Genomic DNA, 23,848 nt, shown 5'->3' with positions numbered 1-23,848 from the left:
CCATATGCAATTTCCAGAGCATGCCTTTGTAAGTAAGCAGCTTGACCTCTACTTTCTCTTTCTGTGGTGAGAGTCAGGTTCAACTATGCAGACACTACCACCAACGGGACTGCCAAAACTTAAAAGGAAAGGAGAATCCTGGATGACATAATGTAACAGAACAGGGCTGACTAACCTCCGGATTTGCTACTCTAGAGAAACTTTTATTTTGTTCTAGCCACTGTATGCGACATCTCTTTGTTATGGTGGTTTAGCCTACGTCTCAGATCTTGCATAGCAGCACACACCATTTTATTGCACTTCACTTTACTGCACTTCACAGATAGTATGCTTCACAGATAACTCCATTTTTTACAAATTGAATGTCTGAGTCAACCCAGCCAAGAGTAAGCTTATCAGCACCATTTTCTAACATTTGCTCATTCTGTAAGCAAATTTTTGGTGACTGTCAAAGTATTTCAAACTTTTTCATTATTATTTTATTTGTTATGATGATCTGTGATCAGTGCTCTTTTTCGTTATTACTGTAATTGTTTTGAGGCACCACAAACCACACCACATTGAGATAGTGAACTTAATCTATAAATATTGTGTGCTCAGCTTTACTGATCAGCTATCCCCCCCATCTCTCTCTCTCCTCCTCAGGCTTGGCCTATTCCCCAGGACACAACAAAACTGAAACTAGTTCATTTAATGACTCTACAATGGCCTTGAAGTGTTTAAGCGAAAGGAAGAGCCACAGGTGTCTCATTTTAAATCAAGAGCAAGAGACTATTATTATTATTATTTTAAAGTTTATTTTTGAAAGAGAGAGAGAGAGCGAGAGAGAGCACATCAGCAGGGAAGGGGCAGAGAGAGAGCAGGAGACAGAATTCGAAGCAGGCTCCATGCTGTCAGCACAGAGCCCGACATGGGGTTTGAACCCACGAACTGCGAGATCATGACCTGAGCCAAAGTCAGATGCTCAACTGGCTGAGCCACCCAGGCACCCCAAGAGCGAGAAGTGAATCAGCTTTGTAATACAGGTAAAAAGCCAAGACAGGCCAAAAGTTGTGAATAAAGGAACATTTTTGGAAGGAAATTAAAAGTGCTACTACAGTTCAACACACGAATGATAAGAAAGAGCTTTACAGCTAACACAGAGCAAGTTCTAGTGGTTTGGATAGAAGATCAAACCAGACAACATTCCTTTAAGCCACAGCCTAACTCAGAGCAGAGGCCAACTCTTATCAATTCTAGGAAGGCTGAGAGAGGTAAGGAAGGAGTTTGGTTCATGAGATTTAAGGAAAGAGGCCATCTCCATAACAGAAAAGCACACAGTGAAGCAGCAAGGGCCTACGTAGATGTAGCAAGTTCTCCAAAAGATTCAGCAAAGACAATTAATGAACGTGGCTACGTTAAGTAACAGATTTTCAACACAGGCAAAATAGCCTTATATTGAAAGAAGATGCCATCTAGGATTTTCACAGCTAGAGAAGTCAGTGCCTGGCTTCTAAGCTTCAAGGGACAGGCTGACTCTTGTATGCGAGGGTAATGTAGCCGGTGACTCTAAGTTGAAACCAACACTCACCTACCATATTCCAAAACATGTAGGGCCCGTAAGAACTACACTAATCTATTCTTCCTGTGCTCTCTAAATGGAACACAAAGCCTGGATGACAGCACATCTGCTTACAGCATGGTTTACTGAATATTTTAAGCTCACTGTTGAGACCTACTGCTCAGAAAAAAAAGATACCTTTCAAAATACTACTGCTCACTGACAATGTGCCTGGCTTCTCAAGGGCTCTCTGATGGAGATGGTCAATGAAATTAATACTGTTTTCATGCCTGCTAACACAGCAACTATTCTGCAGTCCATGGCTCAAGGAGTCATTTTAATTTTCAAGTCTTATTATTTAAAAAAACAAAAACAAAAACATTTTGTAAAAGGTCACCGCCACAGATAGTGATTCATTCCTCTGATGGAGCTGGGCAAAGTAAATGGAAAATCTGGAAAGGATTCACCATTCCTAGTTGCCATTAAGAACATTCATAGGGTGTCTGGGTGGCTCAGTCAGTTAACCATCTACCTCCTGAACTCTTTGAGTTAGGCTCAGGTCATGATCTCACGATTCATGACATCAAGCCCACATCAGGCTCTACACTGACAGCGCAGAAGGGATTCTCTCTTTCTCCCTCTCACTATGCCCCTCCCCTTGCTCACGTGCACATGCACTCTCTCTCAAAATTAAAAAAACATAAAAAAAGGAAAAAAAAGAACATTTGTGATTCATAGGAAAAGGTGAAAATACAACATTAACAGAGGCATTTGGAGTGTTGAATCCAGCCCTCATGGAAGACTTTGAGGGGTTGCAGACTCCAGGGGAGGCAGTAGCTGTGGATGTGGTGGAAACAGCAAGTGAACTAGAATGAGAAGTGGAGCCTGAAGATGGGACTGAACAGCTACGATCTCACGATCAAACTTGAACGGTTGAGGAGCTGCCTGTGACAGATGTGCAGACAGTGGTTTGAGATGGAATCTGCCCCTGGTGAAGATGCTGTGCAGACTGTTGAAATGACAACACAGGATTTAGAACATTCCAGAAACTTCATTGATAAAGCAGTAGCAGGGTTTGAGAGGACTGACTCCAATTTTGAAAGAAGTTCTACTGTGGGCAAAGTGCTGTCAAACAGCTTCACATGCTACAGAGAATTGTTTGTGAAAGAAAGAGTCGATCAATGGGGCAAAGTTCACAGCTGTCTTCAGAAATTGCCAGAGCCACCCAGCCTTCAGTGGCCATCACCCTCTTCAGTCAGCAGCATCCACATCAAACCCACTGCCAGCAAAAAAAATTGCAACTTGCCGAAAGCACAGATGATGGCAGTCAGTATTTTTTGGCAATAGGGTATTTTTAAATTAAAGTATGTGCATTGTTTCTTTAGACATATTGCTACTGCATACTCACTAGCCTACAGTGCAATGCAAACATAATTCTTATGTACACAGGGAAATGAAAACATTCATTTCACTTGCTTTATTATGGTGCTCTGGAACCAAACCCACAACATATGCCCTTACTTTGTATAGTCAGGGAGACACAGCTCTGTACTAAACAGATGACATCCAGAGTATAAGCTCCTGCTCTCAGCTTTTAAAAGTCTGTAACTAGGACACCTGGGTGGCTCACTGGATTAAGTGACGGACTTCGCCTCAGGTCATGATCTTGCAGTTTGTGGGTTCAAGTGCTGTGCCAGGCTCTGTGCTGGAAGAGCAGAGCCTGAAGCCTGCTTCAGATTCTGTGTGTGTGTGTGTGCGCGCGCGCGCGCGTGTGTGCGTGTGTATCTGCCCCTCCCCCATTTGTGCACACATGCACGCGTTCTCTCTCAAACATTAAAAAACAAAGAAAGTATTTGAGAAGATTGAAGTCGAAGAGTGGGCTTACATGAATGAAAAACAGAAATTACAGGAAGTGGACATCACTCACTGAACAAAAGTTTACTGTTTATGGTATGTCAGACACTGTCCTGAACAGAGCTATCCCAAACCAGACCCACTCCTGGCCTGTGGAAGCTTACAGTCTAGGACAGGCAAACACTAATCTAAACAAATATTTAATTATAAACTGTGACAAGTCCTCAGAATGGTACGAATAAAAACACTGTGAAAGAGAACAAAGAATGCTGATCTAGAGAATAAAGTGTTCTTCGAAGTCACATTGAGCTAAAATGTGTAAAACAAGTTTAAAGGAAACAAAATCCCTTAAGAATCACCTTTTCCAATGAAGAAAACTAATGATGCTAAACACAGAAAGCAAAAGAAAAAAATAAAGAGGAGACTGGACAAATGAGCTGTAACTGGATTATGCAGAACCTTGAAGACTACACTAAAGATTTTGGGAAACCACTAAAGGATCTAAAGCAGTAAAAGGAAAGTTACCGATGTGTCTCTTCAGGACAGAGAGGGCTTGGTGTTTTCGTTTGTTTCATTTTCTCAGAGAGTTACTGAAAGAAACCAGTTAGGCTTCTGTACCATTCCACATAAGAAACAGTAAACTAAACTAGTAACAGTGGAGCTGATTAGAAAAAGGTAAAGAAAAAAGATCTGAAAAAATATTGAGGACATAAAATTGTCAGAACCTGGAGACAGACTGGATACAATACAGCAGAGAGATGAGTGGCAAAGAGGTCTCCCAGGCTCTGCCCTTAGCAACCTGATAGAGAAACCACTCCTTGGGTGGGGAGATGAGGTCTTCAGTTTTGAACATGAGGAGCTTCAAGTGTGTGGTGGGCTGAATAATGACTCCCAATGATACCCAGGTCATAATCCCTGGGACTTGTGAACATTACCTTACACAACAAAAGAACTTTGCAGTTGTAAATAAATTAAGAATCCTGAAGTGGGGAGAGTAGCCTCTTCTATTCAGGTGAGCCCTAAACATAAGCACAGGCATTCTCATTTCCTATGAGGAAGCACAGGGAGATTTGACTACAGAGAAGAGAAGGCGAAGTGATGATGGAACCAGAGTGGAATGATGCGCTCTGAAGACGAAGGAAGAGGCCATGAACCAGGTAATACAGAAGACTACTAGAGGCTAAAGTAGGCAAAACCAAACAAATATAACCCAGGTTCTCCTTCAGAGCCTTCAGAACTGTAAAAAACTATAAATCTGTATTGTTTTAAGGCATTGGTTTATGGTAATTGGTTACAGAAGCAATAGGAATTAAAAGCAAACTAACACTAACCACTAACACACCCAAGTGGGTATGTCAAGCGGGTAGCTGGGTCTGAAATCAAGTGATTCAGACTGAGGATATAAATCCTAGTCACTGGCTACAGAAAATATAGAGTGTTCAAAAAGTAGGGGTTTGGGGAAGATACAATAAAAAAAAAAGGTGACAAAAAAGAACATAAAGTAGTTGTCAAATAAAGAAGAAAACCAAGACAGCACAATATAATGAAAGTCAAAATAAAAACATATTTGAAGAAGTCTGGTCAAACTGTTGCTGAGACTTCAATGGATGAAGATGAAAAATGGAGGGGCGCCTGGGTTAAGCATCTGACTTCAGCTCAGGTCATGATCTCACAGTTCATGAGTTTGAGCCCCGAGTCCGGCTCTGTACTGATAGCTCAGAGCCTGGATCCTGCTTTGGATTCTGTCTCCCTCTCACTCTGTTCCTCCTCTGCTTGCTCTGTCTCCCTCTCTCTAAAAAATAAATAAAACATTAAAAAAAATTTTTAAATACCCACTGTTAAGTGACCTTAACACGAGAGGTTTTTCAGATAAATCATGAGGGCAGAAACAAAACCAGTGGCCTGAGAGACTAAAAAATGACGACAGCAAGCGTGAACAACTCTTTCAAATAAAAGAGGAAATAAAAAAGGTTGGTAGAGGGGAGAAAATAAGATCAAGAGAGAATTTTTTAAATGGAAAGACCGAGCAAACCTTATAGGGGAGTATACACTTTCATTCCCCCCAGCACTATAAGGAAGTATGTGTTGCCCTACAACCTCACTAATTAGAATGTTATCGAGCTTTTGGATTTTTATTAATTTGGTAAGAACTGCCATCTTATTCATGTTAATTTCACTCTTGAGACTAAAGGCCCTTTGTATTTCTTTTTCTGTGAACTACCCATTGACAATGCTTGCTTATTTTTAAATTGGGGTGCTAGTATTTATTTCTCTTACCTATTTCTAGAACTCTTAATCTTCTGTCAGTGATATGAACTGTATATAATTTTTCATAACCTGTCTTTTGACTGTGTTTATAGTGATTTCTGTTTTGCTTTAGTCACAGTTAGGAGTACCTTTTGAACTCCAAGGTTATGAAAGAATTCTTCCATGTTTTCTTCTATTACATTTAGGTCTCCATTTTCTACATTTAAATCTTTGATCCCATTTGGAATTTATCTTGGTACCAGTGATATGGATACAAAGATGAATTCCAGATAAATACCTGGTTGTCCCAACATGATCATCTTTCTGCCATCAATGATTTAAGATATTATCATTTTTATGTATCAGATGCCTGTATGTATTTGGGCCTACTTCTAGACTTACTTTTCCTTTTCACTGAATAATTTTCATAAACTAATAACTTATTTAATTATTAAATCTTTATTTCTTTATTTTTTAGAGTGGGCACACATGTGCACAGGAGAGGGACAGAAAGAGAATCCCAAGCAGGCTCTGCACTGGAAGTTTGTGGCTCGAACTCACAAACTGCGGGATCATGACCTGAGCCAAAATCAAGAGTCAAATGGTTAACCAACTGAGCCACCCAGGTACCCCATAATCATTAAATCTATACAATGTATTGGTATCTGACAGAGCACTCCTCCACTACTGCTTTTCTTTTTCATCATCTTGATGTTGGCTCTTCTTAATCCAAGAACATAACGTATCTTTCCATTTAAGTCTTCTTTTAAGTGATGGTTTGATGTTAATAGGAAGAACCTGATAAAAAGTGAAAAGGTGAAGAGGACTGCTATTCAAACGTGGCAGACAAAAGACTTAGGTCTACACCTTATCAAAACCCAGTCAAATGAGAGTAAAACAGAAAGGCTATAAATCCCAGAAGCTCAGAGAACCGAAGTAAAATATGACAGATACAAGCTAGCAAACCATTTTTTATAAGAGGAAAAGTGTACAGGAGAATTAGGAGAACTCTGAATACTGAGTACCTACATAGAAGACAACCAAAAAGGCAGTTTGTGGGGCGCCTGGGTGGCTTAGTTGGTTAAGCGGCCGACTTTCGCTTGGGTCATGATCTCACGGTTCGTGGGTTCGAGCCCCGCGTCGGGCTCTGTGCTGACTGCCAGCTCAGAGCCTGGAGCCTGTTTCAGTCTGTGACTCCCTCTCTCTCTGACCCTCCCCTGCTCACGCTGTCTCTCTCTCTCTCTCTCCTAGAAATTAAAAAAAAAAAAAAGGCAGTTTGTGCTACAGAATCATGGAAAGGCTAAGTAGAAGGTAGGAAACAAAGCTTGGACCTAATGGTTTAAAATCTGTAAAAGAATTAGTTAGACCCCTCCACCTATGTTTCCCACTCCTCACCCTCCCATATTCCTTTATCCTATTTTGTGGAAAAAACAAACCAAAGAGACTATGAAACAAAGATATGAGGGCCATTATACTGACACCAGACAATTAAGTTAAATTCCATATATTAAACAATGAACTCACCTACCTACTTTCATAGTTCAGCTCCAAGAATTCTAACAGATAGATAAAAACTAATCTACTCTCCGGACAAAAAAAAAAATGTGGTGGATTCTTAGCTGTACAAATTAAAAGCCCCACAGAAAAGATCTCCAAATGTTGGTATTTGTTGCTTTTCTTATAATCACATGGCCAGATTCCTGACCCAGTCATCAAATGGCAACCCCCACCTATGTGTCCACAGTTTCTAGCCAGTTTTCTACTGACTCATGTTTAAACATCAACAGATCACCAGACATTTGAAGAAAAAATCTAACATAAACACAAGATTAAAACAAACAAAAAAAACCTTGATGAAACAAACTATAAGAAAATTTCAAAACAAGGATGATTAATACCATCGAAGAGATGAAAGATGATCCTGGATCCATAAAACAAAAAATTATTCAAATTAAAAAAAAGAACAAGGTCTTAAATTCTAAACAGCACAGCTGAAATAAATAAATCAACTGGAGGAAAAGAAGATAGATAAATCTCCCCAGAAAGTAAACAAAAAAGATGAAGAAAAATAAAAGGAGGGATAGGAAAAATTTGGAGATTCAATCAGAAGACCTAACATCCAACTAACAAAAGTTTCAGGAAAAAAGAACAGCAAAGACTGAGGTAAGGAAATTGCCAAAAATATGACAAGAAAACTTACCCAAGCAAAAGGATATATATTTCCATACTGAAAAGGCCTTAACTACTCATCAAAGTGAATACAGAAAGGCTCACATACAATGAAATCTGAGAAAATCATGTGGGTTGGAAGTGGTCTTCAATTATATTGGTAACATTTTATTTCTTGGGTGGTAAGAATGGTAATACAGGTTTTTACTATTCTTCATGCCTCTATTTATGTCTGAGATATTTCACAATAAATTAAAAAACAAAACCCAATTTTAAAAAACCCATCTCGTGGCACATTATCCTCAGTATTCTGAAATTCTGCAGCAAAGAGGTTTTAAGGTAAGATTCCTAAGAGAAAAAACAAGACACCTAAAAACATCAGGAATCATTACAATACTAGATTTCTCAATAGCAGCAACAGAAGCTTAAATAAAGATACTGGAGTTATACTTTTATAAATCTCAAGAAAATGATCTCCAACGTAGAATTCCACACCTATCTGAACTACCAAAAAATGTAATGGTAGAATAAAGACTTCAGACATGTGAGATCTTATTGGAGTCACTAAATTCAATCAACTGAATAGTCATGGAATCCCAGGACAGGAGAAAAAGGCAAACAAATTTCAGGGCAGATATATATAGGATAAATACCTCTACATATATTCTTATTGTAACATGGTAATATTACAAAACTGTAAACAACCTAAATGTACAAAACAGGAGAATAAATACCAATATAATCACACAACAAAATGCAAATACAGTGGTTAAAATGAATTACAGTTAGATGTATCAACATAATTCTCTTAAAGCAATACTGAACCAAAACAATCCAAAACACTCCTTATAAAATCACACAAAATAGTTATATGTAGTTTATATGTCCATACATGCATAGCAAAGTGTTAGAAGATACATAGAAATAATAAACCACAAATTCAGAAGGATTTGTTTCTGGGGAGAAAGAAAAAGCTTAGTATTTTATTATAAATGAAGGAAACAAAGAATTCACCTAATTTGCACATTATATGGGAACGGAGGGGGGAAAATTAAAGGGGTGTGTGTGGGTAAAGATCCTAAGCAAATGAGCAGTTTCTATTTGGGATGATGAAAAAGTTCTAGAAATGAATAATGGTGATGATTGTATACCATTGTGAAAGCACCTAATGCCAATGAATTACATACTTAAAAATAGTTAAATAGTAATTTGTTATGTATATTTTGTGACAATCCTAAGCAAAGTGAGGAACAGAACCTAGAAGACAGGTGAAAGATTAGCTTTTGAGGAGGATGTGGCTTCTATTTTACCAGGAGGGAATGTGGATGTATAGAGATAAAAAGTATGAATGGTCTTCATGAACTAGTAAGCAAGGTGACCAAAGAAAAGAAGCAAGCTTTCCAGACAACAGTGAGGGCCCACTGGCAGCCTTATGAGTCCTTAAGAAGAGACAAGTTTGTAAATAATTATCGACCCCAAAATGATTTTCTAACACATCTGCACTATGTAGTGGTTAGACAAGATTATCTCTAACAGTCCTTGATATATGATTTCTCCAAAATCTAAAAGAATGATATCTAGAGGTCAAATGAAGGAAAACAGAGTAATGGTAGACTGTATAGAGTTTAAAAGTTTCTTCAACACCCGAAAAACAAATAATCCAGTGGAAAAAAAAAAGGGCAGAAGACATAAATAAACACTTTTCCAGAGAAGAAATCCAGATGGCCATCAGACACATGAAACTCTGTTCAGTGTCCCTCCTCATCAGGGAAATACAAATCAAAACCACACTGAGATACCACCTCACACCAGTCAGAGTGGCTAAAATGAACAAATCAGGAAACTATAGATGCTGGTGAGGATGTGGAGAAAGGGGAACCCTCTTGCACTGTTGGTGGGAATGTAAACTGGTACAGCTGCTCTGGAAAACAGTGTGGAGGTTCCTCAAAAAAATTAGAAATAGAACTCCCCTACAACCCAGCAATAGCACTGCTAGGAATTTACCTGCAGGATACAGAAGTACTGATGCATGGGGGCACATGTACCCCAGCGTTCACAGCAGCACTGTAAACAATAGCCAAAACATGGAAAGAGCCTAAATGTCCATCCGCTGATCAATAAAGAAGATGTGGTTTATATATGCAATGGAATACTACATGGCAATGAGAAAGAATGAAATCTGGCCATTTGCAGCAACAAGAATGGAACTGGAGGGTGTTATGCTAAGTGACATAAGTCAGTCAGAGAAGGACAGATACCGTATGTTTTCATTCATGTGTGGATCTTGAGAAACTTAACAGAAGACCATGGGAGAAGGGAAGGGAGGAAAAATAGTTACACAGAGGGAGGCAAACCATAAGAGACTCTCAAATACAGAGAACAAAGTGAGGACTGAAGGGAGAGGGGAAAGTGGGTGACGGGCACTGAGGAGGACACTTGTTGGGATGAGCACTGGGTGCTGTATGTAAGCCAATTTGACAAATTATTTAAAAAAAAAAAAAGAGTTTCTTAAACTTGCCTATTCACAGGAATTGAATTACTTGAAATATTTATCTCAGGCCTCACTCCAGACCTAACGAATCAGAATTTCCAGGAGAGGAACCTGAGATTCTAAATATGTATTAGGAACTAGCAACCCCAGATTCTTCCTAGGATCTAGCATGTTTGAAAACCTCTGGCCTGGAAATGGCACTCGGAAGCAAAGAACAAGTTGGGTACAGGAGTAGTAGGAGGATTGGAGGGAGGTAGATAGAGACCAAAGAACAGAAAAAAACAAAACTACCATGGAAGCAAGAGACATAGTGCCAGAGAAAGCACAACCTTTAGTAAAAATCAGAAGGCAAAGTCGGGAGGTGAGAAGGACTGTGTAATCAAGGGAGAAAATGCCTATAAGAAAATTTAGCTTCTCGTGCATTAAAAATAATTTATATAATATCTATAAAAGTTTAAGCAATTATAATTGAATATACATGTTGTTCTGTCAATAGATGACACAGCCCTTTAGATTAGAAACTTAACTTCACAAAGTCATCCTCTATCAGTTGCTGAGAGTGACATAAACTCCACTGTGCTCCATATACATACACTTCTTAATAAAGACAGTCCTAAGTCAGTTAAAAACTTGGAAGACAGCAACTTTATTCATAACTGCCAAAACTTGAAAGCAACCAAGATGTCCTTCAATAGGTGAATGGATAAACAAACTGTAGTACATCCAGACAGGAGAATATTATTCAAAAAAAAAAAAAAAGCTATCAATCCATGAAAAAGACATGGAGGAGCCTTGAATGCATATTATTAAGTGAAAAAAAAAACCAATCTGAAAAGGCTACACACCAGGATTCCAATTATGTAACATTCTGGAAAAGGCAAAACTATGGAGACAGTAAAACGATCAGCGCTTGCCAGGGCTTGGGAGAGGAAGAAGAGGCAGAGCACAGGATTTTTAGAATGCAAAAATACTCTGTATGCTAACATAATGATGGACACACATCCAAACCCACAGAATGTACAACACCAAGAGTGAACTGTAAGGTAACTATGGACTTTGAGTGATTATGATGAATCAATGTAGGTTCATCACCTGCTATTTAATATACCACGGGGGTGGGCAGGTGGATGTGACAATGGAGAAGGCTGTGCTTATACCGGGGCAGAGAGTATATGGGACATCTCTGTACCTTGCCCTCCATTTTGCTGTAAGCCTAAAACTGATCTAAAAAAGAAATTCTTTAGGGGCGCCTAGGCGGCTCAGTCAGTTAAGCATCTGACTTCAGCTCAGGTCATGATCTTATGGTTTGTAGGTTCAAGCCCCACACTGGGCTCTGTGCTGACAGCTCTGAGCCTAGAGCCTGCTCTGGACTCTGTGTCTCCTCTCTCTGCCCCTCCCCTGCTTGTGCTCACTTGCTCGCTCACTCTCTCTCTCAGAAGTTAATAAACATTTAAAATTTTTTTAAAAAGAAATTCTTTAAAAAAATAAATAAAACAAAAAAAATAAAACTTGGGGTGCCTGGGTGGCTCAGTCTGTTAAGTGTCTGACTCTTGATTTCAGCTCAGGTCATGATCTCATGGTTTGGAGTTCCAGCCCTGCGCTGGGCTCTATGCTGACGGTGTGGAGCCTGCTTGGGATTCTCTCTCCCCTCTCTCTCAAAATAAATAAATATACTTTTAAAAAACTTTTTAAAAATTTTAAAAATTAACCACAACTCAGAAGGAACATCAAGCTAGAAATATATGTGTATTTCTCATCCTGCCCCACACTGAGGGCAGGGAACTCATGTTTTAGGAAGAAGCCTGTTCAAGCTGATTGTTTAAAACACAGAAAGGAAAAAACTAGCTGGCAATCTTTCTAACCTTGTGACCTGTGAACAGAAAGGCATTCCTGCTTTAAAACATACAGTGAAAAAGCAGTTGTGAGTCAAAATGAGTTTAGCATAAGCTGTACTTAGAATGAGAGGGAAAAAAGAACCAAACCCACCTCTCCTATGGTTTATTTTATAAAGCCAGCTACTTAAAACATTTACTTCTCCTTTATATAACACACTGATGTGTAGCTGGTAAAGAGTTCCCCAGTTATTTACCAAGCTACAAAGCACTCTACTAGTCCGACTCTATTAATTAGTACTACCAATTCACCATAAAATGTTAATTATATTAATCAAAAATGAGGAGCACCTACAAAGCCCATTTTAGACCTTGCAACAACCCACAATGAAGAAATAACAGTTGTTGATTTTCTCTGGGAAGTAGACATTAATGTTTTATAGTAATAAAGGTAATATTTCTAAGAACTTCTACTGCCACCTAAATAAAGTTAAAGGGCTCTGATCCTCAATAACAGACTTCAGTATTGTAGGTATACAAAAAAAATTTTTAAGTAGAACTGAACATATGCATATTTGCCAGATAAAACAAAATCTTACTATGGTAGACATGCTTTTTAAACCAACTGCCTCTCTCCTTAGCACATACATGTACATACACAGCCTTCTCTGTATACATCCTTCAATTACTTAATTGATCTAAGGTGAAAACAGTCTCAGATGGTGATATTTAAAACAACTCCTGATTTAACTTCACTATATTTTTAGTGTTTTTTCGTTGTTGCCTTGGCTTGCAATTCATGTACGGAATTTACAGTCTATAGCCTTACTGGTTTGTGACCAGCAAAATCAGAAACATCTGGAAACTCATCAGAAATGCAGACTATAAAGCCCCAACCCAGACCTACAAAATCAAAATCTGCATTTTATATACACATTAAAACTTGCTTACCCTCACCTCTAGGATTTAATTCCATTCAGTGACAAAAGAAAAAACAATTCCTCTTTGAAGATCTATCACTATTTAAACTTGGGAAAGGTCACAATCAAAATGTGACCTTCCTCATCTATAAAATGAAGGCCTGGAAATGGCGCCCACCTACTCTAAAATCCTGTTAGTCCATAAGATGACTAGAAGACTATTTTACTTTTTAATCAGTTTATCAACTGCCATAGGATTTTTATAAGGAGGGGAGCCAATGATTATACAGTTATTACAGAAATATCACACTTCACAATTTAAAACCCTTTAAAAAGTTTTTAAAGGGGCGCCTGCATGGCTCAGTCATTTAAGCGTCCAACTTCGGTTTAGGTCATAATCTCATGGCTTGTGAGTTCGAGCCCCATGTCAGGGTCTGTGGTGACAGCTCAGAGCCTGGAGCCTGCTTTGGATTCTGTGTCTCCCTCTGTCTGCCCCTCCCCTACTCATGCTCTCTGTCTCTCAAAAATGAACAAACATTAAAAAAAAAAAAGTTTTTTAAAAAGCCAATAATTACAAGATATAATACCAAAGCAAAAAAATTATAAATTATACTTATTTCTACAATATATATATTTTAGGGAGAAACATATTCTAAGTGGACACTAATTTTTCTCCATTAACTAACCAAAAGATTCCACAAACTTTTTGATCAAACTGTTATTTAGCCAATGACTACTTAAAACTTAATTAGATCTGGGGCACCTGGGTGACTCAGTTGGTTAAGTGTCCAACTCTTGATTTTGGCTCCAGTTATAATCTCACAGTTCATGAGTTTGAGTCCTGCATCAGGCTCTGTGTCAGCACAGAACTGGCTTGGGATTCTCTCTCCTCTCTCTTCTGTGCACGAGTGTGCGCGAGTGCACACACACGTGCTCTCTCTCAAAATAAACAAACTTAAAAAATTTTAATTAGATCTGAATAATCCTACATAATCCTACAGAATTATAAAAATACCATACTGTGTCAATATGTATGTAGTTCTTTAGATCAGAAGCTGAACTTTACAAAGTTACCCTGTATCAACTGCTGAGAGTTAAGTAATCAAATCTGAGGCTCAGTCTAGTGCTTCAATTGGTGTTTATCATGAACTTACCTCCTCTGGTGTTAGAATTATTTGAGTTTTATAGAATATGAAAAGAAACAAAAACTACCTTTACGTGCATCCTAGCTTTGCCACTAGAATAACTTAAAAATATAAAAATTACAAGAGCTAGAATTATTCTTGCACAAAACAAACCTACATTCCTCAAACTAGTGTAGGTAAGTTCTGAAGTAATGCTTCCCAAACCTTAATGGGTCTATAAATCACCTGAAAAAAATGCAGATTCTGATTCAAAAGATGGAGACAGGAGTCTGAGTGTCTGCAGTTCTAGAAAGCTCCTTTGTGATGCCAAATTCATACACAGAGCAAAAAGCCCCATAATTTACAATATTTAGCCATGGCTTGCAAAGCATTGGTCTTGATAAGCACTGGTTTCCAGTAAGATTCCTACTGAGTAACTTGACATTTTCCCATCCTTGTTTTAGTTGATCCCTCCATGAGTGTGATACCTAATTACTCCATCATTCTTAAAACCCAGCAAACTTGTATCCTAATCTTCCTTCTATACCTTTCTTTCTTCCTGGTCTCTTTCCTACGTTCCTCGTACTTACAAGTGGTTGCATCACAGGATTTCACACTTAGCTTCATCTCTTTTCCACTCTAATGCTGTCCCTGGATCACCTATATGCTAATGGGTCCAGCTGCTCCATCTCCAGCCTACACATGTCTCCCAATCTGAGATCCATATCTTCAAGTACCTAATAGACTTATAATCTTCAGTCTTCCCAGGTACCTCCAACACAACCTGAACTCCTCATCAACTCCTTCCACTCCTAAAAACCAGCTTTTTCAACTGTCTTAACTCTGTCACCAGAACCATCATCTGCCCATTTATTCAAACCATATTTCAAGACTCTATCCTTCTCCCTCACCAAATGTGATTATCTCATCTTCTCATTATTTCTCAGATTTCATTCCTTTCTCTCTAATGTCGATATCATTTCTGATCTGGTTGTCATAGTCATCTAACAAGTCTTCTAGATTCCAATCTCATTCTCCTCCTCAATCCCATTCTTCACATTACTGAGTAATCTTGGCAAACATAACTCGACAGCGCTCCCCTATTAAAATTCCCCATTACCTTTAGGAAAAAGTACTAACTTTCTTTTAGCACGTCTCAGAAAGCTCCTCACGATCTTGACCTTGTCTCTAGTCTTAACTCCCACCTCTCCCTCAACAGTCAACATGCGCTCTTGCCACGTCAAGCTCCCTGCAAGTACCACATTCTAGAATGCCTCTGTGTGTTTGCACAGGCTGTTTTTCTCTTTGCTTAAAATGCCTTTATTAAGCTAAGTACTAATCTTCTTCCAAGACTCTATTCAAGCTTATCACATGCTTTAAAATGCCTTTTCTAATCACCTCAAGTCTGTTAGGTAACACCAGAAACTGTGCTCCCTCTATTACAAGGCTTCCCCTATGCATACTTCTACTCTAGTAGTTATGAAGCTGCGTTTTAACTGTTGATCTATTCATCTCCTCCATCAGAATGAGCTCGTCAGTTAGTCCTTTTAAGAACACAGTATGTTCTCAATAAATGTTTGCTGAATAAACTGTCTTGAAATAACAGTCATACATAATTATTATGGCTACATATTTAAACTACATACTTCTAAAAACTGTCTAAAGTATCAAAAAAGTATCTTCACCTATTTAAGAGGCTTAACAGAACTTCTTAAGACTTTATTAGATGAAGTGCAAAATATTTAAGGCATTCACTTAATTCCCAAAATCTAAAGGTATTGGTTAAAAATTAATAGCTTTCTGAATACTGTGTTAAACCGGGATATTTTCATTTCACTAACTACAGTGTTAGACAAATAAAAAGCACTAGACTTTTCTCCAATGGCTGAAGTAAAGAAGTATGGTAACATGATAGACATATTGTTCAGGTGATCTGACTTCTACTGACTAGCTACATTAACTTAGAAAACAATGAACATCTCCAAGCCTCAGTTTCTTCAGAGGAAAACAAAGAATAAATTGCTTACCTACACCATAGGTCGTTTCAAATATTCAGATGTGAATGTAAAAATATTTCGGTAAACCATGAGCTGCTGGATTAATTTCAATTACTGTGTTAGTTTCCATTCTAACATCTGCTAAAGATTTGACAGGTGCAAATTTCAAGTTTCATGGACTACTTCAATCTCCTATACCCACCCCGTATCTTTCTTCCAATGACTGAAATTCGTAAATAAAATTAAGTTCCAGGATTACCAGAGCACACTTAGTCACTAGTCCTCGATATTCTTATGCAGTTGAAGTGCTTAATGATACCTAATTTAATAATAATCTGGTATGCTCTTAAGTGGTTATTTTATAAATCTCAAATAAATCTCAAGGTAAGTTGTTGGTACAGTCCTTTAAATTTCAGCTCCATTTAAAAAAAATTAATCGGAGGACAAAAATCAGCAGGGAATATTTAGAGATACCTTCTTTCATTACCTATTTAGATTGGGTACTATTGACAAATAAGCTTGATCCACTATAAACTAATGTGAAATTTAAAAAGCCACCACTACAAAACCAAGGCTTTTTCACCCAAATTTCTGGTTTATTTCTCAAATATGCTTGTTGGTCTATCAATAAGAGAAAATTTGCTGCATTTTCTAAACTAAAAAAGTGATGAAGCATGTTAATTCTGCTCTCAGCAATATCTTTGTTAAATAGGGACTTATGGGGATTATGGCCTATATCAGGAAAATGATTTCAGTCCCTCCTCTGCAATATGTATAAAAATAGGATTCTTAACCTTCAAAGGGCAAAACTCCTTAAAAAAAAAAAAAAAGTAAAAGAAAAAAGAAAATCTACTACAAAAGTCAGCACTTCGGTACCTGATTGTGGTAACAAGGCCAAAATCCAAGACGAAGCCCTTTATTGCACATCGTGTTCCAACATCTTGGGCAGCCCCATCTTGCGACCTCTCCAGATTGGCTGCTCCTGCTCTCTCTACTGCAGAGAGAACTTCAATTAGAGAAATTCTGAAGCTCATAAATCTAAACTGGATACTCCCCTCACTGGAGGCAAGGATGGTAAGAATAGTAAAAAGATTCAAGTTACAGGAGCTTTCAAATAAATCCAAGTGGCTTAAAACCACTCTAATGCAGGCAGCTGAGAGTCTTATTATGCAACAGTCTATTTACCTAAAAAAAAGTCTTAAGAATGGCAGCAAATTATTAGATAACCTGAAAAAACAGGTTATATGATCATAAATCTCTAAAAAGCAAAATATTCTCCACTAAACTTGGCGTAGAATTTACATCTATGACACAAACTTATAGCTGACCATTCATGTTCACAATCCTTATGAGAAAAGGAAGTAAGAAAACAACTAGGACATGTTATTAACTTCTTTGTACGCCCTAAAATAACTCCACTGAAAAAAAAATGTTTGGTTAAAAACCACTGGTTAGGAAGGAGAGATTTCCCTGCTGACTTAAGCCTAGCTGGCCAAGCAAGGCTTTAGAAAATGTCTTCACCCACAACAGTGCATAGGCCAAAGGAGCAGAGGCTATGGCGGTCTTCCTAGTGACACTTCCATGTCACATAAATGGGATATGTTTCTGGGATAGACTGCCAACAAGTTACTGAAAGAAGAGAAACAGAAACAGCAAAACCCAGCAAATAAACAGGTCAATGCCCTCATGTGTTTTATCATGCCGTAAGTCAGTCTTCACTAAAGTTACCTTGATGCTCCCAGATCTAAATCACATCCTCCATACTCACATCACCTGATTTGTGAAAGACTGGATTCACAAACTCAAGCTGGTTTTCCATACAGACTTGTGATGATGTAGAACATATATCAGCATTTCTTAGACCCAGTAACAAGCCACATCCCAAAGAATTCCAGCAATTAAGATTTCTCAGAGCAATAAACTAACAACTTGAATCCCCTTTACCCCGATGAATTTTTATCAAGTGTGCTGATATGGCAAACGAAACAGAATGAGGTTAATACTGTCAAGATACTATATTTACTCAATAATTTAACGGTGATTTCATCTTACCTGAGTGTGAAAATTTGAAATGGTGGTTGTTTCGATATCTTTCTTGCCCAGAATCTCCATTTTCACAGGAGTGTTGGGGAAATTAAAAGCAAAGTAGTCCAAGAAGTCTGGGAGATAGGCAGCCGCTCCATGCACTATTGCTAAAGCATAGTAAGCAGCGTTTTTCTCATTTTCACTGAATGTCAAAGCAAGAAACTCCTCAGAAAATCTCTCCATCTCCATTGGAGACAAAAATGAGAGTTCATCCATGTAAGCATGAAGGACAAGTGCACCACCATTGGACTGGTGTTCCTCATGAATAAAGTTGCTAAATTTAGTACCTGTTTTTAAGAAATTTCTACGAATAGAATGTTCCTGGTGAGTCATAAAAGGTGTTTGTACTCCCTGGGGTACCCGATATTCTTGCATGCCCAAATTTAATCGGCACAGCTGTTCATCTTTCAGATACCTGAAGGACTCCTTATTTATTCCTGAAGTGCTATTTATTTGTCCTTGGGTGAGGATTTCCTTACTGATGCGGGTCAGGCCAGCACAGACGGTTTGTACTTCCTTATTGTACATTTTAAGGCGTCTTCCTCGCATATCTTCTCGGTGTTTCTTTTTCTTTTTCTTCTTTATTTTCTTCAAGACAAAATCATCAGCTCTCTGGGTTTTACCATTTTCATCTGGCGTTTCTGGCCACAATAATTAAAAAGAAGTTAGTTGCTAGGCCTCGTGTCAACATATAAAGTTCTTAAGGTACCTGACCTCAAATTAAATGGCCTATTCTGTTTCTCTGAATTTGCCATGTTTGTAGAATGAATGAGACAGAGCTTAAAATACAGTAATATTCTGGGTTGAAAACTATGCTAAAAAGTAGATAATGGAAATGTAAGCATATAATTTAATATGACTTGCAATCAAAAGTAAAGGAAATAAACAATTTCACATATGCCATACTGTATGGAATATCCGTTTAGTAACCACTGTAAAATCTAAACTGAAGCCTGTCATATTTTGCCAAGACACATACAGGCAAATCAAACAAAGGTAAATTAAGCTGTAAGACACCATTTTGCCTACCAAACTGGCATAAACTTTTCTTTTTGAGGCATTCTTATATACTGCTGCTGGAAGGATAAACCAGTACAAATTTCACAGAGGGCAATTTGGCACCCACCAAAATGGGCATACACACCAAAAGCCTTGAAAATATTTTAATATTTTAAATTATTAGAAATAGTAATTCCACTCCCAGAAATTCCACTCCCAAGTAATAACTGCCTGAGAAAATAACTGCAGATACACAAAAATATCCCGGAAGTTATTAAGGGACTCCCCTAAATGTGTATCCTTTTTTTTTTTTTATTTAAATTTTTTTTAATGTTTTTATTTATTTCTAGGAGAGAGAGAGAGACAGCGTGAGCAGGGGAGGGTCAGAGAGAGGGAGACACAGACTCTGAAACAGGCTCCAGGCTCTGAGCTGGCAGCCAGCACAGAGCCCGNGAGACAGCGTGAGCAGGGGAGGGTCAGAGAGAGGGAGACACAGACTCTGAAACAGGCTCCAGGCTCTGAGCTGGCAGCCAGCACAGAGCCCGACGCGGGGCTCGAACCCACGAACCGTGAGATCATGACCCAAGCGAAAGTCAGACGCTCAACCAACTAAGCCACCCAGGCGCCCCCTAAATGTGTATCCTAAGTAATCGGATATTGATTAAACTCTGGTAATCACATACTGACAAAATACTACCCACCCACTACAAGTTATGTTACAGATGAAATAACTGATGGATTACAAGGTTATAAAATGCTTATTACGTCGCCAACCTTCCAGAAAGCATCCTCTAACAAATCATCTCTACCCAACCGGGACAGCTACTCCTACCAAGTGTTCCACTAGCGCTGTCCGTCCCTATCACAGCACTTAACCACATTCTGGGTTATCGCGTATCTCATCTACCTTTCCTCTAGACTGTAAAGAATCAAAAGTCAGAAATACAGACCTTACCTTTCTCTCCAGAGCATCTAACATGGGTAAAATCTGACTCCATGTTTATAATAAGCATTCACACGTGTATTAAGCACCCACTAAGTGCAGGGGTATTTCCAGGCACTGGGGAAATGGTGCTAAGACAGACACAATCTAATCTCCACTCTCTTCACTGTACAATCTAGTTTGGCAAGAAAAACGAAGTGTCGATAAACTACCCTAGGTGCTGAAGAAACTCCTCTATGGGAGGTGACATGTAGGCTGATTTCTAAATAATAAAACAAGCCAGGCATATTTTCTAGGAGAGAGGCAGAGGACCTAAAGACAAGAAAAAGTCTGACTGATCTACAGTATGTTTTGCGCATACACAACACAAAAAATACCTGAAGAAACACATACCAAAGTGTTAATGGTAGTTATCTAGACTGGTGGGATTATAAATGTCTGTCTTTTCTGCTTACCTGTATTTTCTAAATTCCTACCATAAACATGCATTACTTTTAGAATTAAAAATTAATTTTTAATTTTTAAGGGATTATCATGGATAGACAAAGCCAAGGTACAATAGCACCTTTCATTTACTAGTTGAAAAATATATCCAGCAAGAAATCTTCAGGATTAAATATCAAGTGTAGTCCTGACCAACCTTTCAAGCTCGATGTGCTATTTACTACAGAGTCTGTCCACCTAACAATAGTATTTCCGACATGATTCAAGTAATTCAGTGTTAAGACAGATACTCCAATTAATCCTATCACTACACCTGGGAAGAACAAGTTCAGCAAAATTTACAGTAAATAGTTTATTTGGTATAATATGCAAATATGATAGTTGCAGTACTCTATACAAAATTACTCCAAATCACCAGACATTACAAGTAATAAAAACTTCTAAGGAAAACAGAGAAGTCAAAAACTTTACAGTGTGTAGATACCAAATGACTTTCATTCTGTTTAATATGTTTTTAAACAACAAAAAGAAAACCCTTCATTTGCAAACATCACTTGTAATTAAACTGAGATCATATACCAAGTTATACATGTCATCAGATTGCTTAAATTGGCAAGAGAAAAAGTGGTTCATCTTTCACTCTATACACAACGAATCTTTGAGAATTTGTTAAAACACTTAGTCATTTATATTTCTTACAAATAAAATTAATCTAAATACTTTTTCCACATTAAAAATTGGTAATTTAGGCAATTCTCCCAAGCAACTAAATGCTAATGCCATTAAATATAAAGGTGAGACCAATTTTGAAAGAGTCACCTAATTACCCTCTGCTAAATGTTTTAGCAATTTCATGAAAAAGAAAAGAAAGTATCTCTGAATCGATCCTGTTATTTTAGAGGAGGTATTTGGTATGCAGGAGATGAACTGTGACCTAGATCTGCCATGGAAATTAACACCAAGAAGGTGCTGCCTTGATTGTAACACATTTTCTCTATTACTATCAGCTTACTAGTGGTATTTCTAACCTGGCCAACTCTCTGTGGGTTTTATTCCAAACTCATTCCAACATGGCCCATCAAAAAAACCAGTCTACAAAGAGATGAAAAGAACCTTAAATTGATTGTAATCTCACATTTCCATGTGATAAAAGTTTAAATATGAAATAAATTTCAATCTTTCTCCTTTAATCCTCTAATACTAATCTTGGTTTTCAAATTTTTATTCTTAATCTAAGGCTGCTCACCTTTGCTTACAGAGAAATTGCGCCTGCTTGTGTCATACTAGCCAATGAATTTCAGTGAATAAACAAAATTTACTTTTAAATTATTGTGATGACAACTAACTGAAAATGGCATGCATATACAAAGTTGTTAAAGGTTATTAAAGTAAGACAGCCCTTGTTGCATTGTGAGAATATCAAGGTTGTCCTGCCTTGAAATAAAGACATTAATTAAAATTCAGTGTCTACCTCCCAGAGCTACGGTAAGGATTTAAAAAGACAATACGTATGAGGCCATCATCAAAGTACTGAACACATAGAAAGTGCTCACCACCTTTATCATCATTTTCACAATATTTGATAACATTCCTTAAGTAATTGGGAATTAACTCTGGGATATCAAAACCAGAGGTAGGAACTACCGACCTACATTACAATTTAATGTACTCCAAGAGAATCCCATAAAAAGGACAAAAACCTCTGAAAGAGGGAAGAAAATTACTATTCACCAAGGGTCTACTAGGTATCATATGCGATCTCATTTCAATCCTCAAACAAAGCAGCAAAGTAGATACGTAAGTCCACTTTATGGAGAAGAAAACAGCCTGAAATCAGATGCTCCTTCCCGCAGGTCACAGAACTAGCAGGTGACAACCAACACTCACACAGGCTCACCCTGTCAGGCTCCAAAACTCAACCCCCTCCCATGTGCTACCACACTACACCCCCTCCTTTCTACCTTCTCCATTAAGCCCTCTCTGCAGCACTCCTGTGAGATGACCAACTCAAGTCATCTGGTTACAATTAATGGGACTAGCGAAGTAGAAGGACCTAAAAGGATCTCCAATAAAGGGAGCATTACTTCACTCAACAAGTATTTTACCAAGTGACCATTACATGGCAACTCTACGTGGTCACAAGGATGGCATTATTTATGTTATGCAAAAATGTCACGTCTTACGGACCTGGCCCCGCCCCCTTTCTAGGTGGGTGAGGAAAGTATCAGTCCCTTATGCTGCTGCTCTGATAAATGAGATGAACTGTTAACTTTAGCTCTCTAGTATAATCAATCCCCAAATAATTGCTCACTCCCATCATCAAACAGGGTTTGGATTTTAAATTCCTGCCAAGAGTTTTCTGACGCCACAGAAAATTTCAATTAGTTGTCTGGCTTAGGGACACTCCCTGTGATAGAAATTGGGCAGTTGGTTAAGATGAAAAAATGTGAGAAAGGAAGGCTGACTCACCAGTGAATACAAAAGAGCAATCCTGTCATTTAATGACACCGGAGAAGAGAGCCAGGGGGATGGACTCCACCACTTGCCATTTTTTAAAATAAAATATTGAAATATTATTAAAATCATTAATCTACTAAACAAGAATTTAAAATATCTTTGAGCAAGTTTGTTCTATGCCTTTTATGAGCCATAGAGGAAGAGAAAAAGATTTCAAAATACAAAGATAACCATCAATTTAACTGAAACTCAAACCTGTTGCTTACAAGAAATAAAAAACATTTCAGTATCTCTTAATTAACTAAACAATTCAAATGTGCTTCGTGAAAAGCAAAGTGGACCACAAATCTCAAAAAAGAAAAAAAAAAGGTCCTGGGGCGCATGGGAGGCTCAGGTGGTTAAGGGCCCGACTCTCCAGCTCAGGCCACAGTCCCAGGGTTGTGGGATAGAGCGTGACAGGGCTCTGTGCTCAGCTTGGAGCCTCTGAAAATCTCTCTCTCTCCTTCTGCCCCTTTCTTCTGCTTGCATGCTCTCTCTCTAAAATAAAAAACTTACAACAAAAACAAACACAAACAACCAGGGTCCTAGATTCAGTTCTATCGCTAACTAGAAAACCTTAAGCACGTCACTTCACCTCTTCAAACACTCACTTTAGTCCCCATTTTAGAGATGACAAATTGTTGTTTCAACTATTTATAAGCAATTCCAAACATCTGGATTCTGAAATTTGTGATTAACTTATTGAG

General features: G+C 38.1%; 1 protein-coding gene across 1 annotated transcript in view; it reads right to left on the bottom strand.

The window, feature by feature from the left end:
• Window positions 1–23,848, bottom strand: part of RSBN1 (round spermatid basic protein 1) — a 42,786-nt gene that overhangs the window by 12,996 nt on the left and 5,942 nt on the right. Inside the window, exon 2 of the mRNA XM_039249102.1 lies at window positions 18,227–18,900. Within this exon, the coding sequence (XP_039105033.1) occupies window positions 18,227–18,900 (674 nt within the window). The remainder of the gene's footprint in view (window positions 1–18,226; window positions 18,901–23,848) is intronic.

The sequence above is a fragment of the Hyaena hyaena genome, unplaced genomic scaffold (assembly GCF_003009895.1).
Source record: "Hyaena hyaena isolate Hyena2069 unplaced genomic scaffold, ASM300989v1 scaffold_330, whole genome shotgun sequence".
NCBI classification, from domain to species: Eukaryota; Metazoa; Chordata; class Mammalia; order Carnivora; family Hyaenidae; genus Hyaena; species Hyaena hyaena.
This window is presented reverse-complemented; position numbering and strand designations above follow the sequence as displayed.